Source organism: Natrix helvetica (genome assembly GCF_964273705.1).
Source record: "Natrix helvetica genome assembly, chromosome: 1".
Taxonomy (NCBI): domain Eukaryota; kingdom Metazoa; phylum Chordata; class Lepidosauria; order Squamata; family Natricidae; genus Natrix; species Natrix helvetica.
The window spans coordinates 67,264,587-67,283,177 of NC_138548.1; the positions used below are offsets into that span (position 1 = coordinate 67,264,587).

Genomic DNA, 18,591 nt, shown 5'->3' on the forward strand with positions numbered 1-18,591 from the left:
TGCTGGAGATTTAAACCTACCCTTTGCGCCATCAGTCTGCGCTCCAATAAACTCCGGGATGTGTCCTATATTTAATATCCCAGTCCAGTAACAACACCAACAAAGTGACTGAAGAAGAAGGAAAGGAAGAAAAAAAAACCCTTTCCCTTGTTTCTCCGACCCACTTATAGAGTTCTCCAATACGCGTAAATATTCATAAAGACAATCGTTATAACAATAAAAAGTAGGGAAAAATAAACCACGTAGAGTTTGTCTGTTTCCCCAGCGTGCTCTTCTTTATTTCCCTTTTCTGTGTCTTTCCTTTTTTTCTTCTTTTACGTAAAAAAAAATATGATGGTATTTTTTAAAAAAAAAATAAACATAAAAGTCGCCAAGCCCCACACTGAAGGTTACGATCGGCCCGTCAGCAACCCACATGTAACCAAACTGTCGTGTCTCATGGCTTTTTGCCACTCCAGCTGTCAATCAAAGCCATGGAATGTCAAGGTAGTGAATGAATGATGGCTGATGGTGAAGAAGAAGAAGAAGAAGAAAAGAGGAATCTTTTAACCTCGGATTCTTCTCTCAGTAAGTCCGCGTTTGGGATTTTGCTTGTAGGAAAGCTATAGTTTCTTTAAAAAAAACTACCGGGAGGGGGAGGGTGGGGTAGGATGCAAAGAAAAATGGAATAGTTTGCAAAACGTGGACTTCCTCCGTTCTTTTTGTGTGCGTGTGTATGTGCGTGGCTGGGTGAGTGTGTGTGTGCGCGCACGTTGTTGTTGTTTTTTTCTTTCCCCCTCCCGGTAGGTATTTTGTCTCCCTCTTCACCTCTCCCTCTGAGATGAGTGAGTGTCAGTAAGTGTTGGCAGGTTGGCTGCTGGCTGGCTTATAGAAGAGGCTCAGTTTTGCGGCGCTGATCGGCGGGAGAATGAAATGACGGAACCCGGAAGTAGTGGTGGCCATAGCCAGTCCTACAAGAGAGACACATACAAGGGAGAGGGAGACGAGGGAGTGAGAGAGAGAAAGAGAGAGAGCGGGCGAAAGCGGGCGAGCCAGCTCGCGCTTACAGTCTGCGATATGCAGAGTATGCAATCAGGGCTGTTTCCACGCCACCCGGGGTGGGGAGGCGGGGGCGCGATGCAGCACGTTCAGAAATCTCAACCAAGCCGGCTCTCTGTTCCAGATAGGCGCGGAAAAGTGGAAGGATACAGAGGGAGTCTCGGGAGGAGGAAGAAGAAAACGAAGAAGGAGGAGGAGAAGAAGCAGGAGAGGGAGCAAAAAGAGAGGAGAGAGAGAGAAAGAGAAGGGGGGAGATGGGCTGCTGGGTGCGTGCGTGCGTGGGAACTGCAAACAGCCCGAAGGGTTTTTTTTTTAAAGTATCCTAGAAGCCTAGATCTGTTGCTTTTTTTAATGGAGAGATTTTACCCTTCGGTATCCTCCTTTGCCTGGCCGCGCTGCCTAGCCATCGCTTCGCCTGGTGTTTGTTGCTCTCTTCTTCGGAGGGTAATTCTCAGTCCTGCGAGGGTTCAGTATCCAGGAGAAGAGCCGAAGGAACTCGGGTAGTGGCGAACGTTTGGAAAGAGGCGCGGGCAAACTTGTTCTGCCAGCGGAAACTCCTAGCCTGCCTTAACAAAGTCCGCCATCCTTGTCAGTAGAGTGCATTCAAAGAGCTGCCTGCGCCGCGTGTTTCCTTCTCTGTGTGAAACTCGCTATCTTTCGCGGTTGCTGTTACTCAGAATGATTTTCCTTGGAGGGGAGCGCTCCACTTGGCACCCTTAATTCTGTGCTCGGTTCCCTCAAAGCCGCTGTACGAGGCGGGGGTCTACGCAGACGACTGAGAGAGGGCGGGGGGGGGGAGGAAAGGAAAAGGCATTCTTTTAGGCTGGGCTTTGGCGCTGCTTGGGCGTTACAAAACGAGGGGAACATTCCCCTCCTTTTCTCTGTTTTATTTCAAATATATATATATATTGATATTATGAATTAATATATATTAATATAGATTATGAATCTATATATTAGGGACTAATCCCTCCTGAGATCGCTTTGCTTGTTCTTTTGTAAAATCTGTATTCCTTGGCTGGGGGGAGGGTGTTATAATTCTCTGTTCAAAACAAAGTCACAGCTATTGTTGTAGGTGTTATGCTAGCTACAGCGGTTGTTCTGCAGAACTAGTGCGATGGTGCCCTCTGGTTCCTACGGCCAAGTGAACTTTTGAAAACACACCCAGCGGACTTTCGCGGGCAGTCTCTTTCACCCCCCCCTCTTCTCTCCCACAGACACTCACAAACGCTACCTACCACGTTAATTTTGGTGAGGATGTGTGTGTGTGCGCGCGCGCGCGTGTGCAACCTCCTCCAATCGCTTTGCTGGAACCGAAATATGCCTTACCTCAGAGCAGTCAATTACCAAAGCTACCCGAGATCATCAATCATGGGGGAATGCTTCAAGTTAAGGGGGAGGAGCAATGGTCAAACTATTGATTGCTGCAGTTTTGTACTCTCCCTCCCTCCCTCCTGCTCTCTCTCTCTCTCTCTCCCTCACTCACTCTCTCTCTCTCTCTCTCTCCCCACACATAAAATCTAAACCAGACTATCCTGGTAATAGTGGGATTTATCAATGATTATGAATCTACTTGTGTATGTTACAGCCTCGTACATACTTGGGCGGCGGCGAGGCAAGCCACGCATTTTAGACTTGGATTCCGGCGAGTAAAAGAGAGTGGGGACGGGACAAGGGACCGTTCTCAAGAGCAGGTCACGGGGGAGGAAGAAAGAAAGAAAAAGTTGAGAAGGAAAAGCGAAATCTGCCAAAGGCACGGGAGGGAGGAACGAGTCTAAAAAACGCAGGCTATCTTTTCTGGGCTAAGGGAACCGGCTCCCGAGGTCAACGGAGCTCTCCAAAATGATGAATGATTGAGTACCTGCGATGATGATAGTGATTACCGGAGCAATTAAACAGTTTGATTAAATGAGCCATCATAACAATGATGTCTGCGGGATATCAGCCCTCGCTTATAAAGAAAGAGAGAGGGGAGAGAGAGAGAGAGAGAGAGGCTTGAGGAACGCCACCGGGTAACGGCTTCGCTTCCCGGGAGCGCTTAGCCTGGCAAGCTTCGCAGCTGGAGCTCAGCCTCCGAAGCGGCAGGCGAAAGAGCTGGGAAAAAGAACTGGCGAGACTTTTTTTAAGCCTGACTTGCGCGCTCCTTTGAAGCGCCGAAGAGCCACCTTTGGGGTAGGGAGGGGAGAGAAGAGGGGGGGGTCTGCTTTTACTTGTTCTACCCCCTTCCCCCTCCCCACTTTTCTTTTCTTCTAGAAGACCTCTTCCAAGATTAAAGCGATTCTTAGGAGCAGCCGCTACTCTTCTGTGGCTGGTTCGCCGGGCTCTGCGCAGAAAGGTGAGTAAAAACCGCCCTCCGTACGCCGCTTTCTTTTCAAGCTGCGTTTAAATCGGTTCCTTTGCCCCCCCCAAAAATAGACTTATTCGGGGGGCAAAAGGGGGTGGGTAGTCCCACCGTATTTTCTTCTCTGTCGTAGAAATCGGTAACGCGCTTCAAGACATTCTTGGTAATGAATACTTGGCTAATCCTTTGGGTGCCCGGAGACCTATAGAGCAGTGGGTTATGCAAATCCTTTCCTACTTTTTGCAGCTGAAGCTTTCTAAGAAGTTGCTTTAAAAGAGATCTACTTTGTCAGGAATGGACTTTGTGAGGTCTCTTCCGCCCTCCCCCCTTCTTCCGAAAATGTCACTTTCCTAAATTCTTTGGGAATCGTATTGCTGCAATTCCTCATTATAGAACACTTTGTAAAAAAAAAAAAAATGTTTTGTATTAAAAACAGGAAAAAAGCACACCCGCAACCGGAGCTATATATCTCTCAGTTTAGATTGATTTAGCAAAAGAAGTGGGAACGACTTTGCCGCCAGTTTCCCCCCCCCCCCCTTTTAAATGCAGCTCCATGAACAACTTTCTTGTACCAAGGCTGGATGTATTGAGTAGAGTAAATGAATATTATTGCAAAAAGATCTCCGTATACCACTTAAACTTGTATACCAGAAACCTTTTTTAAAAAATCTAAAAAGTTAACGGAAGATATATTTACAGGCTCCAGTAATGCTTCTTTCATTTCAGTTTCTGTTTCTCCCCTCCTTAAATGAATAATTCCTGTTATATTTCAGTTCTTTTAAAATGCAAGGATATAGATAGATAGATAGATAGATAGATAGATAGATAGATAGATAGATAGATAGATAGATAGATGATAGATAGATAGATAGACAGAGAGAGAGTGTGAGAGAGAAAGAGTGAGTGAGAGAGAGAGAGAGTTTCCTGGGAGATTTGAAGTTACCCTGAAAAAATGTTAAAACAAAGAAGCAACAAATAAAAAGATTGCTAAGTATTTCATTCTTTCTTGTGACAAATCTAAAACAACAAAAGGATTTCTTTCATACTTTTTTTGTGAAAAATCTTTAAAAAATATTTCTGTCATATGTTTATTAAAAACCTTCAGGTAGGTATCCGAGAGCACTAATTGTCTTAATTTAGAATCAGGCATTTATATATATATATATATATATATATATATATATATATATATATATATATATATATATATATATATATATATATATATGTGTGTGTGTGTGTGTGTGTGTGTGTGTGTGTGTGTGTGTGTGTGTGTGTGTGTGTGTGTGTGACATATGTAACTAGTTTTGGAATTCTGAATCAAACTTAAAAAGGGAGGAAATAGTTACATTTGCAGGAGCTTGTGCCAGGATGGATATAATATTTGTCTTGAAGCTGTGAATTCTAATTGCATTTCCAAGCAAGTTTCTTCAGAAATCAGGCCCTCAATTTTCAGAGGGACTTTCTCCTGGAATTGCAGCTATAATGAATTTTAAGATATGTAACTGATCTTGTTGCAAAATGCAAAAATATTTTTAAAATCCCAAGTAATGTCAGTCATCATCATCACCATCATTAAATTAGGAATCCTGTGTAGAAATGTTATCTCTGTCAAACAGTCAGTTCTTCCTCCAACCTCAAAATCCAGTTTGCGCTGCTTCTTTTTTGCTTGCTCTTTCTTTCTTTCTTTCTTTCTTTCTTTCTTTCTTTCTTTCTTTCTTTCTTTCTTTCGGCTGGAAATGGTTTTAACAGGCGGTAAAATTTCATCTTGTGGTGTCAAATTGGGGTCAGTTTGGGGTGAGGGTTCTCAGTGTCCGGGAAGGAGCTGTCCAGCTGTGTTAGGATTCATTAAGGGCAAAAGATCCGTTTCAAGAAAAACAATACAGAGACAATCAGTGGGCTAAAGATCCTCTCCAATTTGCTTTTTGCAAGTGTGCTAGAGCAAATATAAACAGTGAGATACACCATCTCTTCCAACTTCCCAACCAGCTTCTTCTTTCCTAGGGGGAAATCAAAGTGTATTTTGAACAACCAGACATTGCAAAGGATGATAACGTCTTGACCATTTGGGTGCCTTTTTATTATTTTTAAAAGATGCTCTCTTTTGCAAAGGTGACTCTTCCAACAGGTAACACGGTCGATTCTGAAAATATATATGCATTTTTATTTCACATTTGCTTTTTTTGAAGTGCCCTGTAAATAGAAAGGGATTCGGAGAAAGTAGGCTGAGATGAGATATTAATAAAAAACCCAAAAATACTGGTTTTTTTTACTGCTATTGATACAGTCTAATGGAACCCTCAATTTAGAATTTCTGTGTAAAAGTATATGCAACCAATCATTAAATTCGTGTGGCTTAAATCCTCTAAGCTGTTTTTACATCTTTTAGCAGCTCACCACCTCACTAGAAGGACAAATAACTTCACCCATAATCTTGTTTGTAACTTTATTCAGTATTTGTTTGCCAGAATGAAGGGATTTTCCCCCTTTTGCTTTTGGATTAAGCAAATAACATTTGAAGAACTGCCCTAGTTTTTCATAGGAATTGTGGCTATTTTTCAATAATGTACTTTGAACTGTGACTAAAAATAGAGCAACAAGAAACAAATCAGATCAAAAGCAGGGATTGTTTAAAAGTTTAGGCACTCTTAGTTTTTCTGAATTTGGAAGGAAATTTCGATATATTCTTTTTCTTTCTCTCCAAATTCTAGTTCTAAGCAGTGATCCAAGAACCTAAGTTGATAACTAGGGAATGCCATGAACAAAACTTAGTCCACTTATATTCAACTTCTTTGCCTTCAGCTGAAATTCACATATTTTTGTTTTTGGACTACACTGGGCTATTCATTGGGCTTGATGACTTCCTTCAGATTTCTGCAAAGGAAGAAATTAAATTCTGTAATTAGTTTCTCCCCTCCACCTTTCCCCGCCCCACCCCCTCAGCACCCTGCACTGCAGACAATCAAAGATTATTCTGCTCCGGCAAATAAGTATAAGAATAAAATACTTAACTTAATTTATGAAGATATTAATATATTATCTGTATAGTGACTCAGTCCTATACCTTTTGAAATGCTACAGGTAGGAAATACGTCTTTTTCTTCCCTTTTCCTCCCTTTTCTTTCATTTTCTCACCTTGTGACTTATTCCCCCCCCCAATCCTTTCCTTCCCCAAAAGTCAAGCCTTACTCATCAGGTGAACTCTTACTGACCTCTCTTCCAGGGCTCTGGAGCTCTTTGAAAGCCGGTTTAGGAGGGCTCTCGTTAAATTACTTCTTGGACCCTTTCTTTCCCTTTCCTTTTTTCTTCCTTCACTTCCTTTTCTGTTTTAAAATCAACACGAACTCCAGTTTCTTTATTCACTTACAACCCTCTATTATACTTCCCAAACACTTCTAGGAATTAACATGGCACTTGTGGAGTGGGCTGCCCTCCTCCTCTTTTCTTTTACTTCTTTATCTCTCCTGTTTATTCTGTAAAGATCCCACTGAACTGGAGGAGCGTTTCAATAAACAGCCCTCTAGCGCTATCTGGCGGGACTCCAACCATTTCAGCAAACTTTCAGCTTTCTCCCCAGCCCCTCAAGACGGCCGCTTTCCCCCCTTCTTCTTTGTACTGGTAAATGGCTACACAACTGGAAGTCGTTTTCGAAGGTGCTGATGCTCCGCTTGGTTCCAAACCAAGAGTTCACTAACCAGAGAATGTCAGAAGATTAGAAACAGGCTTTTGCGGCTTTCTTCCCCCCCCCTCCCTCTCCCCTCCCCTCCTGAATACTGTCCGTTATATCATCCTCATCACCACGGTCACCATCACCATCATCATCCTCTTATGTGGCTTAATTTCTAATGTTCCAAAATCCAGCCTAGGATATTTTTTCCCGACGCCAAAAAATGCACTCATTAAATCCCGTCCCTGTTACCCGTTTAACTTCTAGGCACTGCCGGACCTTGTGGCATAAGGTGACCCCCCAGTCGTCGCCCTTTTCTCCCCGCTTTGCTTAAATGTAACCTTCTCCCTGGGTTGAGGGCAAGGGGGCAGCCGGTCTTTTGTATTCTAGATTTGGAGGAAGGAAAGGATCCCAGGGTAATTTCGTTTCCCGAAGTCCGGTCCTTGGAGAGCGGAAAGGAAAAAGAGCTATTCCTTAAATGCATGCAAAAAGGGGCCCAGGACAAGGCTAGCTCGGCAGAAGGGCTGCTTGAGTCATTTAAAAAAAGCGGTTCGGTGTCATTTCTTTGAACCCAAGGACATCCTAGCCCTCCCAGTCGGCCCAAAAAGGAATAGAATAATGGAATATTAGATTTGCGTGTTTACTCGCCAGGAAAAGTCTGTTCCAGTTTAATGGGCTTCCCGTTGGAGAAGAGCCGCTTAGGCTAGCGCGTAAAAAGAGTTGTGGATCGAGCCGGAAAGAACCGGATCCTATCTCCTACAGACTCCTTTGGCACCCCTGCCCAAGGCCCATCCGCCGAAAGGAAGCCCCATTTGGGGGGACGAAATGCCTAAACTGGGCCAGTCAGTTTTAGTTCATAAAAGGCAAATTGGCTGCGAAAAGACCTGGAGGTTTCTGGAGAGAAAAACGAGGGAGAGGGAGAGGGAGGGGGAGGGGGAGGGGGAGGGAGAGAGAGAGAGAGAGAGAGAGAGAGAGAGAGAGAGAGAGAGAGAGAGAGAGGGAGAGGGAGGGAGAGGGAGAGGGAGGGAGAGGGAGAGGGAGAGAGAGAGAGGCCCTGTCCAGCTCTTTCTCTCTCCATCACTCTGGTCGCCTGACTGCACTTTTCATTTTCTTTTTAATGAATCTCCCCCTCGGTGCCCTGCCCGGAGAAAGTAATCCTGGTGATTTTGTGCTACTTGCAAAAGGGCCTTTTGGTGATGGCCTGCCGAGGCTAAGCTCTGCCGTAATTAATTGAAAACAGTTATTAGGTCATCATTGGCAATAGCGTAAATAATTACGATGGGTTTTTACTTAAAACTGACCGGTCACCTGCAGGGGGTGGGGAAGAGAAGAGAGGGAGGAATCGATTGGAGGTATAAAAATGATGAATCAAAACATCAATGCCGATTATTTGAAATATTGTAGTCGAATCTTTTTTATTATTATTATTGCTTCCATCGGTTTAAGTGTCTGAAAAATGCAGTGTTCCAACATATATTTATATTGTCAATACTGTCAAAACTGTCAGGTTTATTACAGCGCGGTTGTAATACATTTCGGATTTCCTCATTTACATAAAATCGCCTACTTTTCTTCGAACTGCCTGCCACAACTTTGTCCTCGAAGGATGCCGGGCTTTTTATTCCAGCAGAAGTAGAAAGTCAAGCCAACCGTTTTCCCCAAGTCCCAAGTATTTCTTTCCCGGCTTGCCCGATGGAAGCCCTCGCCACGCCGGTGGAAATCCAGGCTGTTGGTCGTCGCTTTCGAGCCCAACCGCTCTAAGGCAACATAGTGCCGCTTGCAGGAGCCTTAAACCGCCGCCTGCGGCACAAAAAGGGCTGCGGCAGGCCAGGCGCGCCGCGCCGGATTCGGCCACCCGAATCCCCTGAATTGCGCAAGGAGATCCGAACCGCGTTCCAAAACGGCCGAGCCGGCAAGCAGCCCCTTCGGATGTCTCTGAGCTCGACGGCTCCGCTGTGCAGAACCAAAGCGCCCAGGGCGCAGCGACGCATCGTGCAACCGAGTCCCGGATACCTACGGAGACTTGGAAAAGCTCCCTTGGCTCCGCGCAAGCCGTCTCTAAACGCCCGCAGGCTTTCCGGAGGATGCGCATGCCCCAGGCCTCCAAGCTGCCCCGGGCTGACTTTGAAGCTGAGCGCTTTCCATGCCGATCTACGCGGAAAAGCGGCGGGTCTTCCGCCTAAAGGGAGAGGGGAGAGGCAGAGGGGGGTATTTTTCACTGAGTTCTTGGGGACTTTGGATCGCGTTTCTTCGCAGACTTAGCCCGTCGACGCCTCCCCAGACCAAAATGCCAGAAAATACGAAGCTATACTTGACTCCACCCAGACTGTAGGTCTTAAGTATTCCCAGATGATATGTGTGTAATGCGATGTTTTGTTCTTTCTTTTTCCCCTTTCAGGAATTCGCAAAAAGAAGCTGTGTGGATTTTAATTTATTCCACAGACTCTCTTCCCCGAACAATCAATCCTTCCTTCCTTCCTTCCTTCCTTCCTTCCTTCCTTCCTTCCTTCCTTCCTTCCTTCCTTCCTTCCTTCCTTCCTTCCTTCCTTCCTTCCTTCCTTCCTTGGAAATTAAGCAGGTGTTTTAGAATTTATTATTATTTATTTTATTTCTTGGATTTCTAAACCGCCCCCTCTCCCAAAAAGGGACTCGGGGCGGTGTACAGTCAAATGCAGATAAAAATACAATAATATAAAACAGTTAAATACATTTGGATGGAGGAGATAAGGCTGTACAAGAAATAAATATACTATAAAAACCCTAAAAACATCCCCAATTAAAATACCCATACCCAATTAAGATATATCCCCGGGAGGTAAAACTAAGAGAGAATAAGGGAGTGGGAAAGGTTCGGGTTTCAGGAGGCAATTGGTTGACTTTGCTCTGTCTTCCCATGTTCCCACAGATGATTTCCTCTCTACTCAGTGGCATCCAAAACCCCCCCAAGAAATCTGAAATGGAGAACTGGGCAAAATGAAGCCCGGAAAAAAACCTCCGCTAAATATCGGCTGTAGCTTGCTTTATGGGTGTTCTGCCCACCCCACCCCCGTTTTTTGGGTTGTTTGGTGTGTGTGTGAGAGAGAGAAAATCCATCCCTGGTAAGTTGGACGGTGATAGTCACAAACTCCCTCTTTTCCCCTTTTAAAACTTTATGGCACGCTGAATGGGGGAACGGAGGAGGCTGGAGAACAACTCTCCTGTGAAAATAAACTGAATAGGGACAGAGGCGACAGGCCGAATGAATCAAACCAAGGGCTATGGAAAAAAACCAGCCGCTCCAAATTTTATCCCAGGTTCAGTCCTGGTTTTGGAGCAGAGAGGAAACCCGGTTCCAACTCTCCCTCACCCCTCCCCTTAAAAACACGAAGCATTTAACAATTATCCCTTAATCGGCTGGCAGGTTGGCTACAAATGATGCCATTAAACATCAAAGACATGCTTGGGACTTTATATTTTAGCCGTAAGAGGATTAATTTCTGTAATTAGAGTGGGGAAAATATGTACATAAATAAGTATCGCTCTCCCCATCTTTTCCTCTTGATCTTACGGATTATTATCGGCGGGAATGGGACCGATTCTTCAAGTTTCGTCTCTTTATTTGATAAAACGAGGAAAGAGAACTTGGGGACTCTCCCCCACCACTCGCCCAGGAGCCCGCTCGGAAGACCGGACCTCTTTTCCGAGCATCCAACAGCGGTGCGGACAGATGCCAGAATAAGGCTGCTTTCTTCCCGAGGACCGGAGGGAGAGTTTAATTTGGGAGGGTCAGCTGTGTTTGCCTTTGTTGCTCTTCTCTTTCCCCCACCCTTCTCCCCAAGCTCAAGGCAGAGATTCATCCTCCGCCTTCCCGTAAAGCCCGCCTGACCTTCGTTCTAACCTGTATGAATACCTCGTTTACCTAATGACTTTGTGTCAGGCAGGCAGCAGGTCACTTTCCTTTTTAACCTTTCCCATTGCTGCAGTAAGCATTCTGGGCGATAATGAATGGCTCTTGGAATAATCGATGCCCATTTTATGAGCCCTGACAAACTCAAGAGACGGACACCTTGTTTCAGGAACGTGGCCTCACCTTCACCAAGTGGCTTCCTCAGGCCGGATAAGAAACCCTTCTCCCAGCGGAGCAGCTCAGCCGGTTCCTAAACTTCCCTCTGTAGAGGTGTCTTCAGGTAGGGTTAAAAAAAAAAGTCAGGATGATGCCCAGGATGGTGCGATGCGAACCAAAATCACGTGGAGTTTCGATTGCATCGTTGTAGACACCATTTTGACTTTTTTGACCCCTCCCCGCAGACAGTCCTGTGGTAGTAAACTTTCCTTGAGTCTAGCCTGACCAACCGGCAGGTGATTTCATGTGCTGATTGTTGGCTTGATGCAATCCGAAGTTTTAGTTTGCCATTTCCTTCCTTCAGGGTGCTTTTTCCAACTTGCAACCCTGGCATTTCCTCTTGATCTCCCATCCAAATACTAACCAGATATAACCATGCTAAACAATTTTGGGGCCAAAGGATAGGAGATCAACCAAGTGGCCTGTTTTGTTGGTTCAAATGAACAAATGATCAAGCTAAATAAGTCCAGGATGCGGAAGAATTTGAAACTTAAGGATTGGGTGACAGATGTGTGACAGTATTAAGTATTGTTTAAGTCATAAATTGATATTAATTAATATTAGTGATCATGAGTATCAATATTAATTGAGGCATTGTCCCCAGACAGAAATTCCTCAAAAAGGATTTTACAAAATTCCTATTTCTTGCCTGCTTCCTTTTATTTTTGAAAAATATTCCAAGCAATCCATTTGACCCAAATGTCCCACTCCATATTTCCAAACACACTCCATCCCTTTCCTTAGTTACACAGCAATTAAAAGACAAATCCCCCCCCCCCCCCATGTCCATCCTTCCTGGAAAGCAAGGATGGTATTATGCATCATCTTTCCAAGGGCTTCTGATCACAGGATTGGGTTGTCAAATAAACAGGATCTGGGGCAGGAAGAGATCCTGGGGGTTGTGATGACAGTGGAAGGGGAAAACAATTCTTAGATAGCCTGTCTCTTTCTTAAAAATAAATTCTTTGTTTTGACCATTTAGCTTTCATTTGGTCTGTTAATTCACTTCCAGTTTAGGCAGAATAAAGATATTTGAACCTATAACTATGGCAAACAGAAAGGGAGGGGAGTCCCCCCTCAACCACATCCACTCTTGCAAATAAAACAAGCCAACAGCTCTGGGGAATGTCTGGATTCCTTCAGACTTATTGTTATCTGCTGGTGTTAGTCAGAACTGAGAATAGTTGCAACCCTGTTACCCCTATAAAATAATTAATGCAGATTCAAACTTTATTTATTTTTTAAAAATACACCTATAACCATATGTTTTATTTTCTTTCATAGTTACATTAATTGTTGTTTTCTTTTCTTTTTAAGATGGTTATGCCCTCAAGTTTCAACCTGATATTTTCCTTGGCACTGATCCTCACAGAAAAGCAGGTACTGGAGGTGGAGTTGAGAAGATTACAAGATCTTGTGATAGTTTTACAAAAGTATTCCTAGGAAAGTTTGGACTAAGTTTACATTAAGTTTAAATCAAAGGTCGGGAACTGCTAAAGGCAGGAGTGATATATATCCTTGAGTCAATTCACAGGCTAATCTCTCTTTCTCCCCTCTCCTTCTACTCTCTCCCCTCCTCTTCCCTTCCCTCATCCTCTCCCCCTCTCTTCTCTCTCTCTTCTCTCCGTCATCCTCTCCCCCCTCTCCCTCTGCCCCCCCCCCTTTATGGGCTACACTACCATAAGGAACCAGGATGCAGATTTGATAAAGGATGAGAAAAAGGGAAAAAAACACGACCAAAAATGTAGTTTGTTATGGTTGCAGCAGAAAGACAGAATGACTTACACCATTGTCTGCATCAGGTACCAAAATAATTTCACTGGATTTGGGAATTTTGCTCCTTGACTCGAGGGAGGTCTTTGCTTCCACGTACATTTATTTATTAGTGGCTCAGAATGTGGGAGTTATTTACAATGAATGAGAATTAGTTGAATAGCACTTGCACATGATCAAACTGTTAATTTCTTCATGTGCAATATATTCAGCATACCTATTCAATCCCATAACATAAGCGTTTGAAGAATATGAGAACAAGCAGTCTTTTGTCCTACATGTCCCATGTTTCACTTTTATCTGGAATACCAGCCAAGACAGATTCTTCTGAGAAGCACCAAAAGAAATTATAATATATTAGACCTTTAGAAGCTTGAATAAGTAAGCCATGGTACATTTAACATTGCCTGATATAAAATAAAATATATGTAGTAAAATAAATGTATCTATGTTTGAATGTTAGTGATTAAACATTTGTAGAAAACTTGTCAGTGTATGGTGTGGTGTATGATTTTTCTGCATTCATCTCTACGACACTCCTTCAACTATTTATTATGAATCCCATTTAGAATCATTTTACGGAATCTGTAAGTTGTTCAAGACCATTAGATAAAAATCCTTGACAGAAGTGTGGTTCTGATATTCAATTTTATTGGTGTACATGAATAAAGATGAAGAATCGGCTCTGTTGGTTTCTGAAGATAATTACTTTAGCTTAGTATAAGGGCATATGTCCCCTTATTTTTGGTGTATTCACATCCATGCCTATTTAGAGGTAAGCACCATGGAGTTTAATGGCTTTAAGAATGATGCTTCAGTCCTGGAGATAAACCACATCATGAAACACATTAGCAAAGCAATTTTTCACTCACTCTGACCAAAAACTATTGATTTTAATATATTAGGATTGTGGTCAAAGGACTGTGACACATGCAAGCATGTAACTTCAGTATTTAATGTAGGCAATAATGCTGTTATTTGTTTTAAAATGGCATTTTAAAAAAATATTCCAATGATTCATATAGAACAAATAATATATGATAATAGTTTTATTGTGGCCAGATGAATACATCCTCAGTGGTAATGTAGAAAAATATGTTCATATTTGACACTAACATTTTATACATTTTTTTTTCATGGCTTTTTAACGCTCCAGTGCAAGCACCATATTTTGGGAACCGGTTGTCCAACTTATGCAACATATTGATACAATGTGGAGATTTAAGCATTACTTAAACTGGAGAGTTAAAAGTTTTTTTTTAATTATACCCTCATTTTTTAAACAGTGAAATAGTCTAATTAATTAATTAAATAGTTCTTTCTGAAAATAGCCTTCTGCTTCACAGTTTGCAACCAGGGAATTCTATATCCAATATTCAAAGGGAACCAGATCACAAGGTCAAGAGCTACACACATATCTTGTGAAATATGCTTGGGGCACATGTGGGTAAGGCAAGAAGCAAGTGAGTGGGCTCAAAGCAGAAACATGATTGTCCAGAATCAAAGCCAATTTCAAATATCTGTGCACTTTTTACTATTTTGTACAACAAAGTATGTCAAAGTGCTGTTATTTTGTTGCGGGATAGTGCTTACAGACAAATTAAAGGATACATTTCAGGATACATGATGCTCATCAGTTATTCCCTTTACTAGCAAAAGCATAACAATTGGACATATTTTTTTTTCTACAGAAGGTGCATTATATTCTTCTTTAAAATAACAAGTAAAAGCCCTTTGTTAATATCCCATGCAATCAAGCCTTCTCAAGGAGAATTTAGAAGGACACAAGAAAGACAAGTGCAGAACAACCAAAACAAGACTTATTTTATTTGGTAATAAAGTCTAAAACTGTTAAACATTTCCCAAGCTCTAGATTTAATCAAACTTTTCTATTGTTTTCAAAAATGGTAGAAACAAATTAAAGTTCAGACATAGGGTTCATTGTAAAATTGGGACTTTAACATACGTATTTAAATTTGTAAAATTAACATATTTAAAATTGGATTTTATCATATTCACCTAATCTAAAGAAATGCAGATTAGGCAGCAATCCTATACAACTTTATTGTAGTTGGAAGTAAGTTATATTGACATTTAGAAGATGGAAGTATTTCATGTTATAATATTGTACATCAAAATGATAGGTAACTAGTCTGTATCAATTGAATCCTATTGCCTATATTAGCAGGAAATGTACCCAATGAAGTAAAAAAAAATCTAGTTCTTACAAGCTTTCTTTCAATGTTAATAAAGAGAGAAATTCAGAAACTTAAGAAATTCAGAAAAAATAAGAAAAGGTATACACATGAATTGCATACTAACGATTTGAAATCATAGGCAGTCAGAAACGATTCAAAATAGCTTTGTCAACAAAGTCAAGAAATCAACAAAGAGCAAGACAATGTCAAATAACACAAGTAATGGCAATTTGATTAGCGTACACTTTGTAAATTGTGGTATAGCTTTGGTATAGGTGATAAATAAAAGAAGTCACTATTTTTTGTAATTTTATGATCCATTCTTCCTATAATCTCCATTGTTGAAAATCTACCAACTGTTCAAATACCACTTTTTCTGTTACTTAAAATAAACAATTTTACAAATATTTTGATTGGCCAAAGTCTTATATTGTTTTTGATTGCTTTGATAAAGTAAAAAATATATGAATACATACAGGCAAATAAATTTAATATCCAGTAAAGTCCCATTTTATTGCATGGAAACATATACTGAGGGAATATTTTGTTCCCTGACTATTGAGTGTTTAAACACTGTCTTTCACAATGGTTACTTAAACTGTGATTTGTTAACTGTCATAATGGTCTTTTTTATACAGAACATTTACCTATATATTATAGGCTTATTAATCACAATGGCTAGGTGTGTACATCATATTAAAATGAAACCAAAGAAACCATATTGTGCCTGAGCCTGATGCCAAGTCGCTTCAGGGAAATGAAGTTTCATTTTCTCTGTTGTCACAGCCAGACTTCCTCTTTCATTCAATCAAGGAAGGATTTTATTTACTCTGCGAAGCTTTCCCTATACATGGGGCTGCTGAATCTGCCATGGATTATGTTGGACCTTGGGTAAGGTGTAATTGGGCGATTATATACAGTATTACTTTGCTGATTGGAGGTATTAATAAGATAGGGACAGCACGCAGAACAGGGCTTTTGAAGTTCTTTCTAACCCCTCACAAATAGCATCATTCGGGATCACATGATGGAAAAAAGGAAGCTAAAAGTTTAGGTTGTTAGTTGTTGGCAACCTTCTGAACCACTGACCAAATGCATATCCCATGGGAGGATTATTATTATTTTGTCTCTGAAGTCTTTGGCTGAAACTGGGTCGTTTTCAGTTTTGTGTTTCTTTCGTTCCCATCTCACACCTCCTCCACCTACGTATTTAATTATTTAACTGTTTTATGTATGTATTTTATAACGCATTTTAGTGACTGTACACCGCCCCGAGTCCCTTTCGGGAGAGGGGGTGGTCTATAAATACGAATAATAAAAAAAAATAAAAACACCACGCCAAATTAGGTTCTGGTTTTAGAAAGTTTGGTTTAAGATCTAAAACAGATAGACAGGCATAAATGATTATCTTATATACATTCTTAAAATAATTTAAAAAAGAAAGATGCTTTGATTGTTGTTTTTTTGGGGGGGGGGACAATTTTACTTTGCAATTCAGTCTGAAGTTATCATAAAAATGCTTATAAATAAATTGTAACCCTTCTTGGTTAGATGGTATTTTTACTGATCCAGGTACTGATCTAAAATTATATCCACTGCAGATGATCCAACTGATATTTACTGGGATATAAGCATTCAGTGAATTACACATGTTTAGAGCCATCGTTGGACAGCAGCAAAATCTTTTCAAAGACAGCCACAATAGCCATTTCAATCCAAACTATTTCATGTTGGCCAATTTTTAGTGTGACTAAAGTATCAATGGGTGAATTAATGGGGGCATTTCAAAAATAACGATGAGCCTGACGTATCAGAGAGAAACTCTGCTAATTGACAATAATTTAATTTCGTTGTGTTGGATTTTAATCATTTACCCATTGAAAACCAACAAATGACTATTTTTTGCATTGCATTTCCTCAGCTGCTTGGCATTCAGTTTTCTTCCTGGGATAATTCTGATGCAACTTATTTACTGAGTCAAATCAGATAATTTTAACCACAATCACTGATGACCTCTGAATAAAAATAAACTGAGATGGCACTTCATTCTTTTATAAGAAAATTGTACAATCTTTGCTCTACTGGTAGTCCTTACAACAGTTAGTTTAGTGACCGTTCAAAGTTACGACGACAGTGAAAAAATGATTTATGACCATTTTTCACACTTACCACCTTTGCAGCATTCTCATGGTCATGTGATCAAAATTCATAGGCTTAGCAGCCAGGTCGTATTTGTGATGGTGGCAGTATCCCAGAGTCATGTGATCAGCTTTTGCGACCTTCTGACAAGCAAAGTCGATGGAAGCCAGATTCATTTAACAACCACGTTACTAACTTAACAAATGTAATGATTACACTTAACCAGTGTAGTGAGAAAGGTTATAAAATATAAGCAAAACTCTCTTAACAAATTTCTCACTTAGCAACAAAAATGCTGGTCAGAAATGTGATCATAAGTTGAGGAGTACCCATTCTTCTCTTAATAGGTGAAGTTGGCAATTAACCCATGTTAACATATTATGGATGGGGAGACCTATTTGTCAAATAACTTTGGAAAAGGATAACCTCATGTCCTTACCAATCCCCAAGATGGTCCTGCCAGAGAATGAAATGTTTCCGGTGCTTTTCCAATATCAAACTATACTTCTGGGGTCCATATTTAAATTCCAGGCAGATATGCCTTTATAAATTCTGAACACTGACCAAAGAAAAAACCATCCAAAAAGGATTTGCTCTCCAAAGTGTAAAACATTTTACTCACATCTTCATGATCAGGGATGGAACATATTTTCCGAACAAATATTTGATTAAACGCTGTTCACTATTTTGAGCACCGAAATGGGCTTATATTCCTTGCTCTAACTTGACCTGTGGAAGAGATGCTTTTTAACTTGCAGTCATCATTTATGAAGCAGTTATTTCTACTGGGAAAGAAAAAGCATTATTACAGAATAAAGAGCAGTTATGGAATGTTAATACTGGAGTACGTTAGTATTGAAGGGATGTTATTTTATAATTACTTGGTGCCCTCCTGTGACTCTTCCTGATTCAGTCAGATTTGGCAACAGTTATTCATGTCTCGGTTTCATTTTTCCTTGACTACTGCAGTGTGCACAATATTCCCAGGGAGGCTTATAGCAGACAATTGCTATTATGCTATTATGGATGGCTTTTAAGATTAAACTTATAAAAAGAACAATGGGCAGGGTACACGTATCACCCGTCTGGCCTGCTGCCCCACCTTTACCAGTGCTTCCTCTTTCTGCTTTTCAATGTTAGAATGTGTCACATCAGAAAATACCTCTTTTCAGTTAAGCGATGGCGTGGGGAGGTTTTAAACTTTCAAGGTTAATCCCTTTCTTTAACTTTGGGAGGAAACTCAAATTTTGCTCTGATCCTTAGATTGCCAATGCAGGAACTGTAGAACTGCAACCTAAATTTCTCAGCCTAATTAGAAAAACGTAAGTGGGTA

At 41.2% G+C, this 18,591-nt stretch overlaps 1 protein-coding gene and 1 long non-coding RNA gene across 9 annotated transcripts in view; one reads left to right on the forward strand and one right to left on the reverse strand.

The window, feature by feature from the left end:
• Positions 1-2,397, reverse strand: part of MEIS2 (Meis homeobox 2) — a 234,730-nt gene extending 232,333 nt beyond the window's left edge. For 2 of the 7 annotated variants that reach the window (XM_081955707.1, XM_081955710.1), the window contains exon 1: positions 21-545. Coding sequence is in view for 3 of the 7 variants with exons in the window: in XM_081955713.1 (XP_081811839.1) it covers positions 21-32 (12 nt within the window). In the remaining 4 variants the exon portion in view is untranslated. The other 5 variants (XM_081955711.1, XM_081955712.1, XM_081955713.1 and 2 more) reach the window with 5 other exon arrangements.
• LOC309393503 lies at positions 457-13,405 on the forward strand. Of its 2 annotated transcripts, XR_014175599.1 has the most exons (3): positions 457-567; positions 3,292-3,373; positions 9,952-13,405. It is a non-coding gene; the product is annotated as an uncharacterized lncRNA (long non-coding RNA). The 2 variants fall into 2 exon arrangements; XR_014175600.1 differs by lacking the exon at positions 457-567 and having other exon boundaries at positions 2,415-3,373.
• Positions 13,406-18,591: the final 5,186 nt, after the last annotated feature.